General features: G+C 35.1%; 2 protein-coding genes across 2 annotated transcripts; one reads left to right on the top strand and one right to left on the bottom strand.

The window, feature by feature from the left end:
• The first annotated feature begins 2,116 nt into the window (after positions 1 to 2,116).
• On the top strand, positions 2,117 to 8,991 carry LOC108464911 (RNA demethylase ALKBH10B). The gene is made up of 8 exons (XM_017765196.2): positions 2,117 to 3,160; positions 4,740 to 4,865; positions 5,239 to 5,336; positions 5,707 to 5,824; positions 7,115 to 7,234; positions 7,375 to 7,487; positions 7,592 to 7,746; positions 8,014 to 8,991. Exons 1-8 carry the CDS (start codon positions 2,554 to 2,556, stop codon positions 8,720 to 8,722), a joined length of 2,046 nt encoding a protein of 681 aa, XP_017620685.1. The 5' UTR covers positions 2,117 to 2,553; the 3' UTR covers positions 8,723 to 8,991.
• Positions 8,992 to 9,380: 389 nt separating this feature from the next.
• LOC108464910 (purple acid phosphatase 3-like) lies at positions 9,381 to 19,855 on the bottom strand. Its single transcript, XM_053026257.1, has 8 exons — positions 19,810 to 19,855; positions 15,758 to 15,864; positions 10,442 to 10,598; positions 10,245 to 10,358; positions 10,034 to 10,161; positions 9,815 to 9,943; positions 9,684 to 9,721; positions 9,381 to 9,597 (listed from the first exon to the last, which is right to left on the bottom strand). Exons 1-8 carry the CDS (start codon positions 19,853 to 19,855, stop codon positions 9,381 to 9,383), a joined length of 936 nt encoding a protein of 311 aa, XP_052882217.1.
• Positions 19,856 to 20,382: the final 527 nt, after the last annotated feature.

The raw sequence follows: 20,382 nt of genomic DNA, 5'->3' as shown, positions 1-20,382 counted from the left end.
ATAATATAAATGCTTAAATGATGGTCGATTGATTAGTTGAGTGCTAATTAAACTAATGAACCTACACTGATTATATTGGTTTCCACTCTTAGTTAGGAATCTCTTTTCGTTCTCATCATAGACTAAAAGATACCACCTAAAATTACCTCTTGGTCTCACCTAAGCACGATTATATCAAATTATCTAAGGATAAACTCTCATCTCGGTATTATTTATCTATGTTTTCCGCTAGAGGAGTCAATTGTAACGTATTAAGAATTTCAATATAATTGAACAACCAATCAACCAAGAATAGACATTAATTTAAGCTAACAATTAACCAACCATCCAATAATTTAGCACATAATAATGTTTAACATCCAAACAAATATTTCATTAAACAGTTAATAAGCACAATATAGAGATAATGATAAGAAATGCTCATTTAGATGTGGAACCAATGACAACCAAAAGCTTCCTCTATTTTCATTTACAAAGTTTTTTACAAGAAAGAAGAAAGAAACTACAAGAATAAAATCTACTCTAAAAAGGTAAAAGAAACCCTAAACCAAAAATAAAAAGAAAAATCCTAACCTTAACCTAAAATTAAGGAAAAAATGATAGAAAACAAAGCAAAAAAAGTCTCCCCTTTTCATTCAGCCAAAAGTGGCTTTTAAAGTTGATTATAACCCTATTTTTATGACCAAAATGCCTCTAAACGTCTTTTATTTTATTGGTGCTTTAGGTGGATAAAAACTACACCTAATGTCATTTTTTTGTTCCCTTCAAACAATGATGTTGCAATACCTATGCTTGTGGCATGGTTTCCACTCAATTTTGGGTCACCAACATGCTCCTGCAGCATTCAATCACTCATTAGGGTCCAAATGGTGCCCTTGGCCAATTTAGGTCTCATAATAGGACAAAATAAGCATAAAATGCATGAAGAGCTTATTAAAGCTAAAGAACGAAAAATAAATGAAAACCATGAAAAAGACATTAAAATTACTTGAGAATAAACTCATTAAGAGTGCCGATGAGCCTAATTTGACATATCAAATTACAACAGATTAATCTTACACGTGGTGAAAGCGAATCCTAAAATTCGTGTGTTTGTTACTAATATCCGCAATAAATATGATTACATTATACCTTATTACAAAGCATGGGTTGCAAAACAGAAAGTAATAGCAAAAATACATAACGAATAGGATAAATCATATAATGATCTAGGACAATGGTTAAACATACTAAATCTATAAATCTCAACAACCATCATAAAAAATATTCCATAAGATCATGGTTTCATGGATGAATCTTTCCTCAAATTGTTTCCATTAAGTATCAATGTTGATTTTTTTTTACAAACATGCACCGAAAAAAATAAATTATCATTATTTTTGCTTTTTCTTTGAAACCTGGAAAATCCTGTGGAGATCATTTTCAAGACTTTTGATCAAACGTGTGAATTCTACAAATGTTCCACTTTATTTCTTCTCAATAATCCAATGATGGATTAGGGTTTTTTTTTAAACCATATCATTTTTGAAATGTTAGTAAAATAAGATGAATGTAATTTGTGTTGTTGAGGGATTATCCGAATTCGTTAACAACAAATTGTTTTTGGAACATTTATTTTTCATTTCATCAGTATATTCAACACTACTCTATTATATTAATTAATACATTAAATGGATGAATGGTTTTAGGGTTTAATTAATTTCTAAAAGAGTTTAGTGGTTGCCTCCACCCTTAAATCTAAAAATTAAATGAAAATATATACTTTGAATCACATGTTATGTCTTAATGATTAAGGGTATTTATTATATCAAATGTGATTTGAATTTGAATCAATTCAATTTTACTTTCTTCTTATAAATCAAAAAATTAAAATAAAAAATATTTTATATATAAAACATCAAAATAAATCTTTAACCATAAAATTTTAATATCCTTCAATTTGCGAATTATCAATAAAAAACAAAATATTGTGCATATGTGATTCAGCTTCAGTTTGGTGGCTTCTTCACACATTGTATACGTTCTTAAACCACTTTATTTAAATCTCAAAATATACATATAAATCTTTGAAAAATAAAAAAAGTTTGGACTCTATTTAAGCCCATCCACATGCGTAAGGAAGAAGCAATTTTTTTAGTTTTGTTTTTCCTTTTTCAACTTAAAATAATGAAAAAAAATCAAACCCTAGATGTGTTTTTATTTTAAAAAAATTGAGCATTGACACTCCCCATCTTCACGTCACACTTTTCTTTTACTGTAACTTCACACGCCCATCACACAACAAAAAAAGAGCATTGCAAAGACTTAGCTTCCAGATCTGACTAAACTAGACCACCATTTTCTCCTTAGTTTTTTTTCTCATTCTAAATATTTTATTAGATCCAATTGGAATCGAAGATTAAAACTCTATTGCTAAATTTTCTTTCACTCAATTCTATCTTATTTTAAATTAATTTTTAGTGTTGGTTGGATTTTGTGGGATTTGAATTAGTTAGATCTGAATTGGGGTATTTTAAATTTCTTTTTCCTCGATTGGTTAGGGAGTTTTTCTCAATGGCAATGCCATCGGGAAATGTAGTTTCATCTGATAAAATGCAGTTTGCTGCTCCTCCAGCTGCAGGAGCTGGCGGCGGCGGAGGTGGAGCTGCTGGAGGTGAGATCCACCAGCACCATCCTCGGCAATGGTTCCCCGATGAGCGTGATGGCTTCATCTATTGGTTGCGAGGGGAATTCGCCGCCGCCAATGCTATGATTGACTCTCTTTGTCAACATTTGCGTGAGGTTGGAGAAGTAGGGGAGTATGAAGCCGTGATTGCTTGCATTCAACAAAGGAGATCTAATTGGAACCCCGTGCTTCATATGCAGCAGTACTTTTCTGTTGCTGAGGTCTCCTACGCGCTTCAACAGGTCTCCTGGAGAAGGAGACAAAGGCCGTATGATCAAGGGAAACTTGGGGGAAAAGAGTACAAAAGATCTGGCTTTGGGTTTAAGGGGCATAGGTTAGAGGTGGCTAAAGAAATGCAGAATTCTGGCGTGGATAATGATGCGAATTTGACTGTTAACACAATTTCAGACAGAAACGATAGGAAGACTGAGAAATGTGATGACAATAAATCGTGTGGGGAGAATAAAGTTTCAGCAGTCTCGGAGGATATAAAAGGTAACTTTTGGTTTATGTTTCTTTCTTTATCTTTTTTATTTACGTTGTGTGAACATTAAAATTTTCAGTTAATGTTACCTTGTATTCTGTATCTTTTTATGTTTGGTTTTTGGTTTCTGATTGGGATGATTGAAAGTTGTATTTCTAAATGGGATTTTGGGTGTTGATTTTGCTGACTTATCAACTATTTCCTTGATTAAAAAGCTTGGTGTTGCCATATGCATGTTTCTTTCTTGGATTAGACATATTATCCCAAACAAGAAATTGTTTATTTAATGTTTAAAACGAGCTTTTTCTTATTTGGAAATTGCTATCAGGTTCTCTATTTCCCGCTTTGACCTTAATATGTATATACCTACCTAATTGAAAGTTGCACTATTTGTTTGCAAGTGGATTTATAAAGGCAGGTACTTTTTACATCTGAGAGTGGCATCGTGGGAGATGGGTGAAAACAAAATAAGAGGCATGCATTTAATAGCTAGTCTGTGCTCTGTTTTGTGTTTGTGTGTGTGTTTATTGAAATAATATATGCTTGTGGTAAATGATACTATGAAATGTATGGTTAGTAACTTAGTACTTGGATATAATAAGTTATTTCTATGTTCAATATAAACCAAAAATTAATTGAATGGCATAGGTTAAAAACCTCATCAACTCCTTGCTGTTCTAGAAAAAATCATACCTACACCCACTTGAGAGATGGGTGAAAGAAAAATAAGAGATGTGCATTTGATAACTATTCCGCGCTTTGTTGTTTTTCTTTCATATGGTTTATTATGGTAAATGATAATGTGATATGCATAATTAGTAACTTTGTACATGGATATAATAAGATATTTTTATGCCTAATATAAACCCGAAGTTAGAATAGGATAAATTAAAACCACATCAATCCTCTCTGTTCAAGAAAAATCAAACCTTACACCCACTTGACTTCACCCTCCAGGTAACACCTCTCCCTCCAATAGTGATCGACTATTTCCTAGTTGATATCCATGGCCAGCTCCCAAGAAAAGAACAACAGTTAGAAGAAAGGCCGGATTTGAAAATGGCCATATCATACTTCAAGAATCTAATATGTTTTTCACCCAGATCCATTGGACCTCAGTCTAGAGCACCTTTTCTGGTAGAAAACTTCCATTTATATAGAAGTCACAAGATAAGGTTCATATAAAATTTGCTATTAGTTATATGTGCGCATGTCAGGGTGTACTTGATGCGATAAATAACTTAGAAGTTTCATATTGTGTAGAATATTTATTTGACATTCTTTTATCTTCAGAGGAATCCCAATAGGAACTTGACAAATTTCATTAGAAATGTGTTCTGGATGGGGTTTAATGTTACAGGTATCCCAATAGGCAGTCATTCTGGTTTAACTTTATGTTCCAGGTATTTTTTATTTGCTCTTAATGAAGGTTTTTTGGATACAATTTCAAGCTTTTCTTAGCCATAGCACATTGGATAATAATTAATGTTCAAAAGAAAATTAGTTGACACCCATTAATTGTAATTATGTATTGTTCTTGACAATCTATGTTCTGCGATTTACATTCCCTTTTTTGGGCTTTGAACCCAGATGCTGCTTCTAAGTCTCAAGCTGATAGCAGCTTAAAAAAGTCAGGGAGTTCGGTAGGAACTATACCTGGAAACACGGAACCTGGAACCGAGGAAGTAAATGGTGGCTGCACATCCAGCTGTAAAGGTACATCCTTTTACTCTGGTGATTTGTTGCTTTTTGCACTTAGAACGTCTTGAAAGTTGAAGCTGCACTATGTATGATATCAGTTGCTTTAGTTTTTATGTGCACCAGATTCCTTTGTTTTTGGGCATACACTTGAACTTACCCAAATTGATCTACTTATCTATTTAAAGAAAAAAATTTCCTCTGTTTCCTGTTTAGCTTGGAAAGTTGAGAATAAACTGGGTAGGGCATTTAGTTGTTGCACCTTTAGTGCAACTGCTGCACCATATGATGAACCAAGTCATTTTGATTGCTTTGAATAATTCCTTATGGTTTGACATTTAGTTCCACTATGTTTTGTTATATTAACATTCTTTCATCTATGATCTTTCAGTGAATGATTTACATTCTGCCCAAAATGAGAGTGAAAAGCAGAATCTGGCTAAAGGTCCAAAAACTTTTGTTGGTAATGAGATGTTTGATGGAAAAATGGTAATTCTGTATAACTTTTATGATGATGCTTTGTGAAATTCTGGGGGGACTAATAGCAGGGGTGAAGCCAGAAAATTTCTTTTTTTTTTTTTTGGGGGACTAAATTGTATATTTTACAATAGTAAAAAGGCAATTTTACCATGTTAATAGCCTATATCTTTACAAATTTTAAAGGATTAAATCAAATTTTTATCATTTGGGGTGCCTCGGGGAGAAAGTGCATTTACCATTTACTAAATAGAAAATTTTCCATTTCAGGGGTGGGGCGGAGCCCCTGCCAGCCCCCCTGGATTCGCCACTGACTCATAGCTTGTTTCTTTTTTCCCCCTATTCTGTTTCTACTTCTTATGGGCAAATATTTTCTTTTAAGGTCAATGTTGTTGATGGGCTTAAATTGTATGAGGAACTGTTGGATGAGAAGGAAGTTTCAGATCTTGTCTCATTGGTAAATGACTTGAGGGCTGCAGGGAAAAGGGGGCAGTTTCAAGGCAAGTTCCCTTATAATTTCCTTTTTTTTTTGGTTCAGCTAGAAGGAAGTAATTCAATCCAAATTGTATTTGATCCTGGAAGCTTCTAGTTTTTTCCTTGCTTAACTGACTTTGTCTATTTAGCTTGGTAGAATTTCTTAGCTGTTTTTCAGTTTGACGCGTACTTCAAATGCATGCTGCAATCAATGTCTTGGTTTTGAATATAAGTGACTAGAAAAGCATGGCTCATCCTTGTTTTAAGCAAATATAGTCAGTGTTGTCAAAGGCACAAGGTGCTAGAACCCTTATATTGCCTCAGGTGCAAGGCACATAAAATGTGTTAGCTTGCGTGAAGTAAAGCGCAATATGTTTATGTGTGAGTTTTTGCAAGTCTGTGTGTGCATATTTTATATATAAAGCTTAATATATATAGTAAGCTCTAATGTGTGATCTAGTTTATCTACAGAACATTCAATTTTTCTATTGGTCAATATGCATGATTTCCTTATGGTCAATGTTTGTTGTTGAATGCTCAAACATTGTGAAACATAGAGAGCAATATTATCCCTTTCTTGCTAGTACATGTATATCAAATGAAAAGTACAGTGAAAAATAAAAGAAATAAAAGAGAAATTTAATCAGGCTGGATACTTTTTATGCTTACTGCCTTACAAAAAAAGCGCGCCTAGGCGCACCAAGCATGTACCTGATCAAATGGTCCTCGCCTGGAAGGTTCTGAGGCTTTTTTGGTTGTATAATGCTAAGGCTCAAGGTGTAGGCGCGCCTAGGTGCACACCTTGACAACATTGGATCTGCCAACTTTTATGAATTTGTCAAAAGCTTGCGATTAAGTAGGACTAGATGGGGATTGGGTCAATGTTATGTTGTGTAGTTTAGTGATAATACAGCTAGCTTCCTTTCCGGTCCACTTTATAATTATATCTGGACGGTAAATCTAGTATGTTAATTTATTTATATATTTTAATCTTAACATTCTTGTAGTCAGCATGTTACAAGTATTTTGATCAGGTAGAAATAGGGTGATTGTTTTAAGTTGGCTCCATCCTTGCTTTTAGGGTTTCTCTATTTTGAATTTTTGACTGTTTGAAATGAACTTAATTTTACCTGCCTGGGATGAATAAGATGAGTACATTGTTTATTTAAATGAAGAGACAAAAGGAGTTTAACAATTGGATGCTGTTTTAGTCTGGTAGTTTATTTTCTTGGATGCTGGATATTCTCAAGAATTGTATTGGTGCATTCAAATATCGGTAATAGCTGAACTATTTTGTGATCATTTACGAGAAGCAGGTCAGACATATGTGGCTTCAAAAAAACCCATGAAGGGACATGGCAGAGAGATGATTCAATTGGGCCTTCCAATTGCAGATGCACCTCTAGATGATGAAATTGCTGCAGGGACTTCCAAAGGCATGTTTCTATGATGACTCTTCTCCTTGATCCTTCCCCACAGTTCAAAACACGCAAATGCACACTTAAAGTAATGGAATATATATATTTATTTATTTTGGTGGATTACTTCCTTTTTAAGTTTATTGTGCTTTTAGCAGATCGGAGAATAGAAGCTATTCCTGCCTTGCTGCAAGATGCTATTGATCGATTGGTTGACTCGCAAGTTATGACTGCAAAACCAGACTCTTGCGTTATTGATGTCTACAATGAGGTAGGTAAAGATGTTCTGATGGTTTTGTATAGATTGAGCTGAACTTTGAAGCTAATGGTATGGTGTTCTGTTTCTTTTTTTTTTTTTCTTTCTTTCTTTCCTAGGGGGATCATTCAATGCCTCGTATGTGGCCACCTTGGTTTGGAAAGCCTATTTGTGTCATGTTCTTGACCGAGTGTGACGTTACTTTTGGAAGGATGATAAGCGTTGATCATCCTGGGGACTTCAGAGGCTCTCTAAAGCTTTCTCTTGCACCTGGGTAAGTTTTTTTACTGTTTCTCTGGATCTCCCACATTCACAACTGTTTGATGCGCTTTCAAATTGGTGCATGTATAGAATTGAATAATATCTTTAGTTTTCTGGGTTACTAGCTTTGAGCAATTTAATTATTAAGTAAATCCTACAAAAAAAAAAATGGAATATTTCTTCTAGGGTATATATTCCCGACTCCCTGTACTCTTGCAGCACTGATTCCTTAGAGTTGAATTGGATTCTTTTGTTTCATACTCTTTAAACTACCATGCAGATCTCTCCTTATGATGCATGGAAAATCAGCTGATTTTGCCAAACATGCACTTCCCTCTGTCCGAAAGCAACGCATACTTATTACATTTACCAAATATCAACCAAAAAAATCCATGTCTGACAACCCAAGGCTTCCTTCACCTTCGCTTTCTCAGTCTTCACAATGGGTTCCATCGCCTAGTAGATCACCCAACCATTTTCGCCTCTCTGCTGGCCCCAAGCATTATGCAGCAATACCAACCACTGGTGTAATGCCAGCCCCACCAATTCGACCACAAATTCCGCCTTCAAATGGTGTTCAACCATTATTTGTGTCTACTCCAGTTCCACCTGCAATTGCTTTTCCTGCTTCAGTTCCCATTCCTCCAGGTTCAACTGGGTGGCCGGCTGCTGCTCCAAGGCATCCTCCACCTCGTCTACCCATTCCTGGCACAGGAGTTTTTCTACCTCCTTCAGGCTCCAATTCAGCATCTCAACAGTCGTCAACAACTGCAACTGAACCCAACATTCCTGTGGAGACTTCCTCCCCACTGGAAAATGAGATTGAGTCAGGGAAAACCAATCAGCATGCAGCTTCTCCTGAAGTGGGGTTGGATAAAAAATCTCCAAAGCAGGACTGCAATGGAAGTGTAGATGGAAGTGAGAGTGGGAGAGCTATCGTGAAGGAAGAAGCACAATGTGCTGAGAATAGTGTCAAGCAAAGCTGCTAATGCAGTTGAGAGAGAGAGAAAGAAAGAAAAGCAGTTAGGCTGCAAACTCCAATGAGTTAAAAGCAAATGTAAAGAGCGGCAACAGTCGAGACATTTGGCATTTGATACGACTAGGTGGGAGGGGGAGCAAAGGGGAGGGAGGAACTTCTCAGTTGTCTCTGCAATCCTTCATGTTGTCTTTTCCATTTCTTTTTTGCTGTCTTAGTATATGAACACACTCACACTAGGTGGAAAACTCCATTCTTAATATAACTTTTGCTTCTTATTCATATCTATCTGCTTTACAATTTTCATACTCTGAGATGCCTTGCCAAAAATCTGCAATGCTGGAAACATGTAATAGCCCAATCACATACATCATCAAATACAAAAATCCATAGCTGCTTCTTTCATCCTTTTATTTTTTCGGAAGTACATTTTTGTTAGTCATGCATTAAAAAAGAAAAGAAAAAAACAAAATTGTGGTTCATAATATTTAATAAATCAAAATGCACTATGCTTGGATTTAAGAGGTTTATGACAAAACATGTAGGTGTCAAGAAATGATTCAACCCAAAATCAATGAAGTTGGCTTGCTACTCATCCCTCCATTTCTTTTTACTTAATAAATTGAAGTAGTTTATGAAAATGGATTACAATGTTCCAAGGCAGTTTACAATTACATAGCAGAAGAAATTAGCTTTGAAGTGCTCCATTTATAGATTGCATAGCCAAAAACATCATAGAATTTGATATCAACATCGGTCTCAGTCATTTCAACTGACATGAAACCTTGTCCATCGTAATAGAATTTCATTTTTTGTGGATTCCACCTGTTATTAACATCACCCCTCCACGCCTTTGATCCACCTCCACTTGTTAAGAATTGAATCGAGCTACATTTTTTAGGGGGACAGGAATCAATTTGTGTGATTCAAAATTTACAAATACATATATATATTACAATATCAAATAGTAGTACCTGTCAGTGTTGCTAATATAAAGGTCAACATGATATGCCTAGGAATTAAAAAGGTTTTTTAAGTTAAATTAACAACCAAACAACTTTTTAACATTAAATTTATATATTTTTGTAGATAATTAAATGAATACCTGAAGGATAGGAAGAAGATGAATGGCTAGCTCATGAGTGTTGCCATGGTGCCCAGCACTTTTGATTGTATGCTGACCCACTACTATCTTCCATTTTGCTGTGGATTCTCTTAAACCCGATTCAAATTCCTATCCAATTATTCCATTTTAAATTTTTTTCAAGAATTCTATTAAAATTTATTGATGCTTTGGAAAATACATTTCCAAGGAGAAAGTTACCAATAAAAGATTGTTAATGTAATGGAGTCTGGGTGAAATGCCTTTCCAGTCATAGACATGATCTTTTGGGTCAATGAAGTAGTTAGATACAAATGGAGTAGCGTCCACAAAGAAAATTTCTACCATTTCTGCCAACAACAGAAAATGTAATATCAGTATATATACTAATAATAATAAAAATAAAAGGAAAGAAGATAATATTAGGGTTTACGAGGTCCAGCAATAAGGATGAAAGATCTGAGGCAAAGCCATCTGGTATCCATCTTTCTAAGCATGGGACTTAATTGAGCCTCAACGTTACCCCTATAATCATGATTACCCAACACTGAAAACCAAACATCATTTCCTTCGATTAACATATTCTTCAAGTATAGAATTAATATAAGAAATCTATTAGAAAGGTATTACCAATGTACCATTGCTTTTGCAAGCTAGGAGCTGTATAGATATCAGAAAAGGATTGATGAAAAGCTGGATCCTTCACTCCTCTCAATCCGTCGTCGTAAAAGTTATCTCCCGTCGAGATTATGAAATCCACCTCTATTTTTTCTCCAATGCTTCCCATCTGGATCAATATTTTATATAATTACCAATCAATAAAATGATGTATTTCTCACCTTTTTCTTTCAATTATACAACAAAATTGTCTTGTGTTTTCATATTAAACAATAAAAAGAAAACACAACTTTCTATCCAAGTTTTTAGTTTTAGTAACTCTAAAAAATAAAATAAAAAAAGAACACATACATATTTTACGTGGAAACCCTTACGGAAAAAAACCACGGGTAGAGGAGAAGAAAATTCACTATGTCAAATTCGAATGATTACAAAAAGAGTTTCGACTACATCTATTTATAGGTTGAAAAAACCTAATTCTAATCAAAGTCAAATATATTATGCTAATAAATGCTAAATATATTATACTCATAAATACTAAATCTTCTAGAAAAAAGATATATTTTGTTTAACTTAACTTGCAAGCAACATCTTAGAATTTGGGTCACACAACTCTAACAATCTCCACCTTGACACGAATTCTCAATGAACAAGTTTTTCACCTCTTCCATAAAACCCCTTAAGGTTTTAACTTCAACAATGAACACCAACCAAATCTAAGCAATGCTCAAACTTGCCTATAGGAAGTGACTTAGTCATCATATCTGCAGGATTTTCATGAGTACTAATTTTGCTCACAACAATATCACCACAAGCAATAATATCACGAACAAAATGATACCGAACATCAATGTGTTTTGTTCTCTCATGAAACATTTGATCTTTTGTAAGGAAGATTGCACTCTGACTATCACAAAATACTGTATTGATTTGAAGGTTTTCATTGAGTTCACTAAAGAGTCCCTTCAACCAAATAGCTTCTTTACAAGTCTCAGTAATCGCCATGTACTCAGCTTCAGTGGTAGACAAAGTGACTGTAGTTTGCAAAGTGGCTTTCCAACTGATTGCACAACCTCCGATTGTAAAGACATAATCTGTGAGAGATCTTCTTCTATCAAGGTCTCCAGCAAAATCAGTATCAACATACCCAATGACTCCATCTTTGGTTCTTCCAAATTGTAAGCAAACATCAGTAGCACATCGTAAGTATCGTAAATCCACTGAACTGCTTTCTAGTGTTCTTTACCGGGATTTGCCATGTATCTACTAACTACACTAACTACATATGATAAACCTGGAAGTGAACAAACCATAACATACATGAGAGATCCTACTGCACTAGAGTATGAAACATGTGACATGTACTCAATCTCATCATCTGATTGTGGAGACAAAGCCGATGAAAGTCTGAAATGGGCTGCTAAAGGAGTACTAACAGGCTTAGCACTCTACATATTGAACCTACAAAGAACTTTCTCAATGTACCCCTTTTGACTTAGGTGCAATTTACTTACTTTTTTATCTCTGAGAATCTCCATACCAAGTATTTTCTTTGCTGGTCCTAAATCTTTCATCTCAAATTCTTCACTTAGTTGGGCTTTAACCTTTCTTATCTCTCTTTTATCTTTTGCTACTATCAACATGTCATCAACATAAAGAAGTAGATACACAACAGAACCATCACTGGTTTTCTTAAAGTAAACACAACTATCAAAACTACTTCTTTTGAAATCATGAGAAGTAATAAAGGAATCAAACCTCTTGTACCACTGTCTTGGTGACTGTTTCAAACCGAAAAGGGACTTTTTCAGCAAGCAAACATAGTCATCTTTTTCTGAGACTATAAAACCCTCTAGTTGTTGCATGTAAATATCCTCCTCAAGTTCTCCATGCAAAAATGCAGTTTTTACATCTAACTGCTCAAGCTCCAAATCATGCATGGCCACAATACCAAGCAAAGCTCGAATCGAACTATGCTTAACAACTGGGGAGAACACATCTGTAAAGTCCACTTCTGGAATTTGACTGTAACCCTTTGCAACAAGCCTTACTTTATATCTGGGTTCTTCAACTCCTAGAGTCCCTTCTTTCTTTTTAAACACCCATTTACAACGAACAACCTTTTTACCTTTAAGAAGTTTCACAAGATCTCATGTTCTATTTTTGTGGAGTTATTCCATCTCCTCTTGCATAGCAAACATCCACTTTTCTGAGTCTTCGTAGCTAACCGTCTCAGAATAATTAGATGGCTCTTGATTCGCATCTATATCTTCAGTCACATTTAAAGCATAAGCAGCTAGATTAGCCTCGACATACTTCTTTAGAGGTTTAATTTATCTTCTAGTTTTGTTTTTGGTGATAGAGTATTGCAATAAAGAAGCAATTCTATTTTCAATTTTTGTATTGGCTTGAGGAGTCGACTCTGTATTAATCTACTGCTCCACCTGCTTTTGATTTTCTTTATTCGAAGAGTCTTTAAGATATAAGTTACGTAGCATACCAGTTTCATAAAAAATAACATCTCTGCTAATCACAACTTTTCTATTTTCAGGATACCATAACTTATACCCTTTTACACCAGCTTTATAACCAAGAAAAACACATTTAATGGATCTCGATTCCAATTTTCCATTATCAACATGAGCATATGCAGGACACCCAAAGATCTCTAAATCAGAATAATTAACAGGATTACCAGACCATACCTCTTGTGGAGTCTTTTTCTCAATGGCCACAGATGGAGATCGGTTGATACAAAACATGCAGTAGAGGCTGCTTCGGCCCAAAATAACTTTAGTAAGTTGGCATTTGACAACATACATCGAACCTTCTCCATGATAGTTTTGTTCATTCATTCTGCAACGCCATTTTGCTATAGAGTACGGCGAACTGTTAAATGTCTCACGATCCCTTCTGACTTGCACAATGTATTAAACTCATCAGAACAGAACTCTAAGCCATTGTCTATGCAGAGGTATTTTATTTGTTTTCTCGTCTGTTTTTCAATCATAATTTTCCAAGATTTAAATGCGGAAAATACATCGCTTTTCTGCTTTAGGAAGAACGCCCAAACTTTTCTGGAAAAATCATCAATAAAAGTTAGCATATAATTAGCTCCACCTCTCGAAGGCACTCTGGATGGCCCCCACAGATCAGAATGAATATACTCCAACGTTCCCTTCGTGTTATGGATTCCTCTGGTGAATCGAACTCTCTTTTGCTTCCCAAAAACACAGTACTCGCAGAAATTCAGTTTGCAAATTCCTTACCCATCAAGAAGTCTTCTTTTGCTCAATTCTACCATGCCATTCTCACTCATATGCCCTAGGCGCATATGCCAAAGTTTAGTAATATCATTATTTGACAAGGAAAAGGAAGTGACAGCTGCATCACCAGTCACAGTAGAACCCTACAAAACATATAACTTGATAGTCTTTCTCAGCCCTTTCATCACAACAAGGGAACCTTTAGAAATCTTTAAAGCCCTACTTTCAGCTGTGTATTTGTACCATTTTGAATCAAGAGTACTCAATGAAATTAAATTTCTTTTCAATTCTGGAATATGCCATACGTCACTAAGTGTTCTGACAACTCCATCAAACATCTTAACTTTAATTGTTCCAACACCTACGATTTTACACGAAGTATTATTTCCCATCAAAATAACACCTTCAGACACTGTTTCGTAAGTTGTAAACCAATCCCAATTGGGACTCATGTGGAAGGTGTAGCCTGAATCAAGTATCCACTCCTCGCTCACTTTAGAATTGTTGACAGAAGCGACTAGAAGTTCACCATTGCTATAGTCTTCTACAACATCAACTTCACCAGAATTTTCTAGTTGTTTTCCCTTTTGATTTGCAGCCTCCCTTTTAATCTTGTTCTGTAGTTTATAACACTCAGATTTAATGTGCCCTTTCTTCTTGAAGAAGTTATAAATTTTACCTCTGTTTGAAGACTTTGATCTACCCTTAGATTTACCGCGAGGATTCCATTCCTGTCTCCTTCTACGATCATCATCAGCATTCTGATCTTCTCTCCCACGAACAATAAGACCCTCTCCTTGAGAGTTGGGTTTAACCACAAGATGCTTCATCTTATCATACAAGGTCAAAAAATCATAAACCTCATAACTGTGAGAGACTCGCGGCTATATAAAATCGTGTCTCTAAAGGTTGAATAAGATGGGGGCAACGAACAAAATAGAATCAACCCTAGATCTTCCTTATCATACTGAACCTCCATGGCCTCCAAGTTTGAGAGAATTTCTTTAAACACTGTTAAGTGTTTGTATACAGACGCACCTTCCTCCAAACGATGAGCATAAAGACGTTTCATATGCAACTTGCTTGTTAGAGTTATGTGACCCAAATTCTAAGAGGTTTCTTGCAAGTCATGTTAAACAAAATATATCTTCTTTCTAGAAGATTTAGTATTTATGAGTATAATATATTTAGCATTTATTAGCATAATATATTTGAATTTGATTAGAATTATATTTTTTCAACCTATAAATAGATGTAGTCGAAACTCCTTTTGTACTAATTCGAATTTGACATAGTGAATTTTCTTCTCCTCTGCCCGTGATTTTTTCCCGTAAGGGTTTCCACGTAAAATCTATGTGTGTTCTTTTTTTATTTTATTCTATTTTATTTTTCAAAAATTGGTATCAGAGCTTCCGGGTTATTCATCTCGATCACGGTAATGGCCTCTTTGAAGTATGAAATTCCGCTATTGGATTACAACACCAGATTTGCATTGTAGAAGATTAAGATGCAAGCAATTTTTGTACAGATGGATCTGGAGGATGCCCTGCTAGGGATAGATAAGATGTCTTCGACATTAACAGATGAAGAGAAGAAGTGTAAGGATCGAAAGGTGTTAACACAATTATATCTACATTTGTCCAACAAAATTTTACAAGATGTAATGAAAGAGAAGACCACCATTGCATTATGGAAGAGGCTAGAACAAATATGTATGTCGAAAACTCTAACAGTAACCCATCAAATTACTTTACTTGTAAGAAAATTATCAGTTATGCAATTTATATGCTTTGATTTTTTAGGGATGTTGGCATGGATTCCTATAACATGCCCCAATTTGATGAATAATAACGTGATAGTTCCTATCACATACAGGGCAATTACCTACTACACTAGTAGTTTCAGAAAATTATAATATATATTTTTAATTAAATTAACATCATAGTTAGAATAGTTTAGTTTCTGACTCTTCCAAATCATTAACTGATTATACATCAAAAATCTCAATGGTAAATAATTATTATTAGTTAGAGAGAATAGAAAGAAAGATCTGAAGAGCAACTTGAGATTGGTTATAGAGTCTTTTTCTTCCCCAATCTCTGACCACCAAGAAGCTCAGAGATCCATCAGCTTTGGCCGCATGTTCCACTCGCTCAAGCTCAGCCTTTGCTAGAGGCAAAACAAGTAACAAGCCAAGAAGAAGACCCATAGGACCATAGCTTTTTGGCTTGAAAAAACCACTCTTATGGAGGAAATGAAGGCTGGCAAATAGGCTACTTTTAATTTATAAATGTGGTTTCCCGGTGGAGTGGTCAACTGTAGTGTCATCCCAATAAATTAAAAAACAAAATGGCTCATAAAGCAACAACATTATACCCAAATTTATGGTCCACATTCTCTTACATAATTATATTTCTTATCATTTATGCTAATTAATTCCCCACTTAGTTAATTTTATTAAAGCTAACGCTTAAGTCCATCTGTACTTTGTCCTTTCAGTATATTTCATATCTCTATTTCAACTTACGTTTTCGATTTTTATATATTCACTATTAATAATAATGATTAACTTTTTAATTATAGATTCTTTTTGAAGAAGTAAATAGTTAGTCATGAAATGTGATTAGTTATACATTAAATCGTATGTTTAAAAGATGAGATGAATAATTATTACATCATACCTCATGATTAGCTTATGTTTCTTCCTTAATATATGTAGTAACCAATACATTAAACCTATACACAAACTAGGTTGGTTTAGTACATTTTATATCAAATTTGAATAATGATTTTTTTTTATCTCAAGCCTATTTTATAACACCCCTAACCCGTATCCAACACCGGGACAGGGCTCGAGGCATTACCGGAACTTTACACTTTCAGAATACTAACTCGGGTCACAAAATTTCATTTGAATTTAAAACTTTTCAATCATGAACATCTCATTCCTTGTATAGGCCTTCGAGACCTATAACTTATCAGAAGGCAATGCGGGACAAATACGGGCACGCTCGATTAGCCTTGGGCTCCTCAGAAAATTTTCTTTAACTAAAAGGGACACACGCTCGTGTAGGTGGATAGTGTGGACTCACACGCCCGTGTATCTTGGGGCACGCCGATGCCCTTCAACCGTGGGCAACACTGACTTATCAACATGGCCATGGAACAGGCCCATGCTACCTACCCATAGAACTGTCATTTTAACACGGCCATGGCGCACGCCCGTGTGGCTTACCCATGTACAACTTTGAGCTAAGGTTTTAAGTGCAGGGAGCACACGACCATAGCACACGCCCATGGGAGGGAACCGTGTGTCACACATGGCCTAGACATACGGCCGTGTGTCCAACCATGTGGACTTTATTAGGCTATTTTCCAAGCCTTTAATCACCCCTTTATACTACTTGTGCCTAATGGTTACCAAGTTTGAGAAGAAGCATGATTATATACTTGTAAATAATCTTAATGAAAATAGTTGTATGGAAACCTCATATCATTGGTTTCATACATAAATGGTTATTTCCTATTTAGTGTCATGGGTTCCCATATTACTTTAATCCATTTGAAATTGGCTCATTTATGTGATTCATTGCCAATTGATAGCAACCCATCCTTTGTAATTAAAACCATGCATAAAATCGTAGGTCATAGCCTACTTAAATTAAGCTAATTTTTATGGCCATATACAAAGAGATAAACATATTTTTACATGCCTTTACTGGGCAAATCAAATGACACATATAACAAAATGCTCAAAAATACTATACATGCCATTGAACAAAATAACTGAGTCTTTATACCAAAGCTTGTTTAGTTGATAGTGTGTTCACTCCCTAATTGTCTTCCAATCCTTATAAATCCTTGAGCTCTGTGAGACAGGGAAAAAGAGAGGGGTAAGCATATTCATGCTTAGTAAGCTCGAATAACCGGAAAGTAAACTTATCAAGTAATTAGCAAACATTCATACTTATTTCATGAAATCATCGATTATGGAATGATTTCCTATCACATGCACTCAATCAATGAGTTAGTCATATAATCATGTATTATGTAATTTAACTAGATGAGCTCATCATTCAACATTTCATTCATATATGTATATCCCGTATTAATCTCGTTGAGTTTCTAGGAAACCTCGATGGAATACCCAATATCCGTCAATTCATACGAATGATTATTCCATCTATGCACTCCCGCGAACCTCACATCATATGGCAGGATTACCAGTCCAGGCTAAATCCCCTATTATATGAACTCATAAGGTGATGTCGGGATTACCAGTCCAGGCTAAATCCCTTATAGCAACAAACACCCTTAATGAGTTCGGATCTGAATTACCAATCCAGGCTAAATTCAGACCTTAATCGAATTACCCGTCCGAGCTGAATCCATCATGCACACATATTTTTCGGGAGGCTTGATCATTCAGGGAACACCCGTCCGGGCTAGATTCCTTTTCATACTTGAGATCTCGGATTACCTGTCCGGGCTAAATCCTTACTGTAACACATGCAGGATCTCAGTTTACCCTTTCAATGAGGGTTTATCTATCGAATTCCCTTTGTCAACCTCAACTGAGATATTTTTCACATGTTATCATCAATATGTATTTCTATGATATTTCATACCAATAACAAATACAATCATCAAGCATTCATAATTCATACAATTATGCATATCAAGGGTTTACTTTAAGTTATCCGAACTTACCTGATACTCTTTTCGGAGTTGTGTTTCGGTTATTTCGAAACCTTACGTTTACCACGATTGACCTCTGGAATTTGTTTCTCGGGGTCTATAACAGCAAAATTAATTCATTAATACCCCACATTATATATTTCAAGTCTAATACCTACCCCCGGTCCAAATGACTGTTTTGTCCCTAACCTTTCACATCTTTACGATTTAGTCCCTAGGCTCGTATAATGAAACACATGCAATTTCTATCTTACCCAAGCTTAGCTGAACATTTTTCTCTCTTATGGCAACCCACATTTTTCATTATTTTCCTCATTTCTACCACACATTTACATCTTTTGCAAAATAGTCCCTATAAGGGTTTTTCTTGAAAACCAACTTAGAAAAGATGTTTAACACACATTTATCTTTCATATTCTTCCATAATCCATCAAAATACCAATAACTCATGCATGGGTAAATTTTTTAACATGAACCCTAGCATGAAATATGGGTAGAAATGGAGAGAGCAAACTACCAGTATTTCAAAAATACAAAGAACATGAAAAACGGGGCTTGGGAGCACTTACTATTGAGCTTGAAAATTGAAGAAACCCTAGCTATGGTGTCCTCCAAATTTCGGAAGCTATGGGAAGAAGATGAGCATATTTTTTCTTTATTTTTACCTTTTTATTTCATTAAAATGCCTAATGACCAAAATGCCCTCATGCTCTTTCTTTAAAATTTCATCCATGCAAGCCCATTTTTGTCCAAAAATTTAGAACTTGGGCAAATTGATCTCCAAGACCTCTAATTCATAATCTATAACAATTTCATACAAATTGCTTCTAGAATCCAAGTTTTGCAATTTATTCAATTTAGTCCCTAATTTCCAATTGGACATCTTATACTTTGAATTTCTTCATGAAACTTTAATAAATACATATACTCATATTCTAGGCCTCATAATAACCATGAAATAAATATTTTGATGTTAGATTTGTGTTCCCAAAACCACTATTCTGACTAGCCCCTATTTCGGGATGTTACATATTTAATTTAATCCAAATACAAATTAAATAATTTTATTTGAATAAAATCCAACGGGAGAATTTATTAAACAAAATAAGTTAAAAATAAGTACAGAAACACCCAAACCTATCAAAATAAATAAAGTGAAATAAAAAAAATAAAAGAAATGAGAAACAAACAAACCAAACAAACTCTAAGCCTAGATAGAAGAGCCACTCCCACTAGTGAAATACACGTGTAGACCATGTGTGACTTCCAACAACAAGAGTAGGTCTTCAAAAGACATTGGAAACCAAAATCTCATTTAATCTTCACTCAAAAATCGTACTTCTCACCCTAAAAAAAATCCCCATCACCAAAAAATTTTGAGGAAAAACTTTTGGTTATCCAGAACCATCGCACCACCTGCATCATCATCTTCATCATCCCCACTATAGTTCAGAGCCACCATCTCTACGAAGTAATCATACTTTAGATTTAGACCCTCTCTCCTTTTCCATCCCTCTTATGCTAAGAAATGAGTCGATTTATTCGCCTCTCGGGGGGCATAAACAATCTCACATTTTATCACAGAGAGAGAATCCTTTTCCATCACTGCCTTTTGGAAATCAAGATCCAACCTCAGGCTAAGCGCTTGAAGTCATGCAAGGCCTTAGTCGTAAAAACTAACACTATATTTCCATTTACAGTTACCTTTTCAGCAATAGTTTTAGATCTACCATCTCTAATGATTATCCTTGAACAAGAATTTGAAGAAAGGATATGAAATGCCGCCTCAAAATTTACCTTGACAAAAGGTTCATCTGGTGGTCTCCACCTCTCCAAACCCCCCTTCACAATAGCTAATTTCTTCATGATTTCATTTAATTCAGCCACATAGGACGAAATCATACTTACAATATGTTGTGACAAGGAAAACACTCTGTCATGCACCTATTTGTTCCACTCTGACCAAAGGATCCAGATCATAGATGCAAT

The sequence above is a fragment of the Gossypium arboreum genome, chromosome 3 (assembly GCF_025698485.1).
Source record: "Gossypium arboreum isolate Shixiya-1 chromosome 3, ASM2569848v2, whole genome shotgun sequence".
Lineage (NCBI taxonomy): Eukaryota > Viridiplantae > Streptophyta > Magnoliopsida > Malvales > Malvaceae > Gossypium > Gossypium arboreum.
Note: the sequence above shows the minus strand (reverse complement) of the source record. Positions and strands in the feature narration are given on the sequence as shown.

What these genes read in the sequence shown, in the direction of transcription:
- LOC108464911 (XM_017765196.2), top strand. Translation starts at nt 2,554, where the DNA reads ATGGCAATGCCATCGGGAAATGTAGTTTCATCTGATAAAATGCAGTTT. An exon ending in AGATGTTTGATGGAAAAATG is followed by an intron (nt 5,337 to 5,706) that starts GTAATTCTGTAT and finishes TTTTCTTTTAAG; the next exon opens with GTCAATGTTGTTGATGGGCT. An exon ending in TGCTGCAGGGACTTCCAAAG is followed by an intron (nt 7,235 to 7,374) that starts GCATGTTTCTAT and finishes TGCTTTTAGCAG; the next exon opens with ATCGGAGAATAGAAGCTATT.
- LOC108464910 (XM_053026257.1), bottom strand. Translation starts at nt 19,855, where the DNA reads ATGGTGGCTCTGAACTATAGTGGGGATGATGAAGATGATGATGCAG. An exon ending in GACTCTATAACCAATCTCAA is followed by an intron (nt 10,599 to 15,757) that starts GTTGCTCTTCAG and finishes ATATTGATCCAG; the next exon opens with ATGGGAAGCATTGGAGAAAA. An exon ending in CATCCTTATTGCTGGACCTC is followed by an intron (nt 10,162 to 10,244) that starts GTAAACCCTAAT and finishes TGTTGTTGGCAG; the next exon opens with AAATGGTAGAAATTTTCTTT.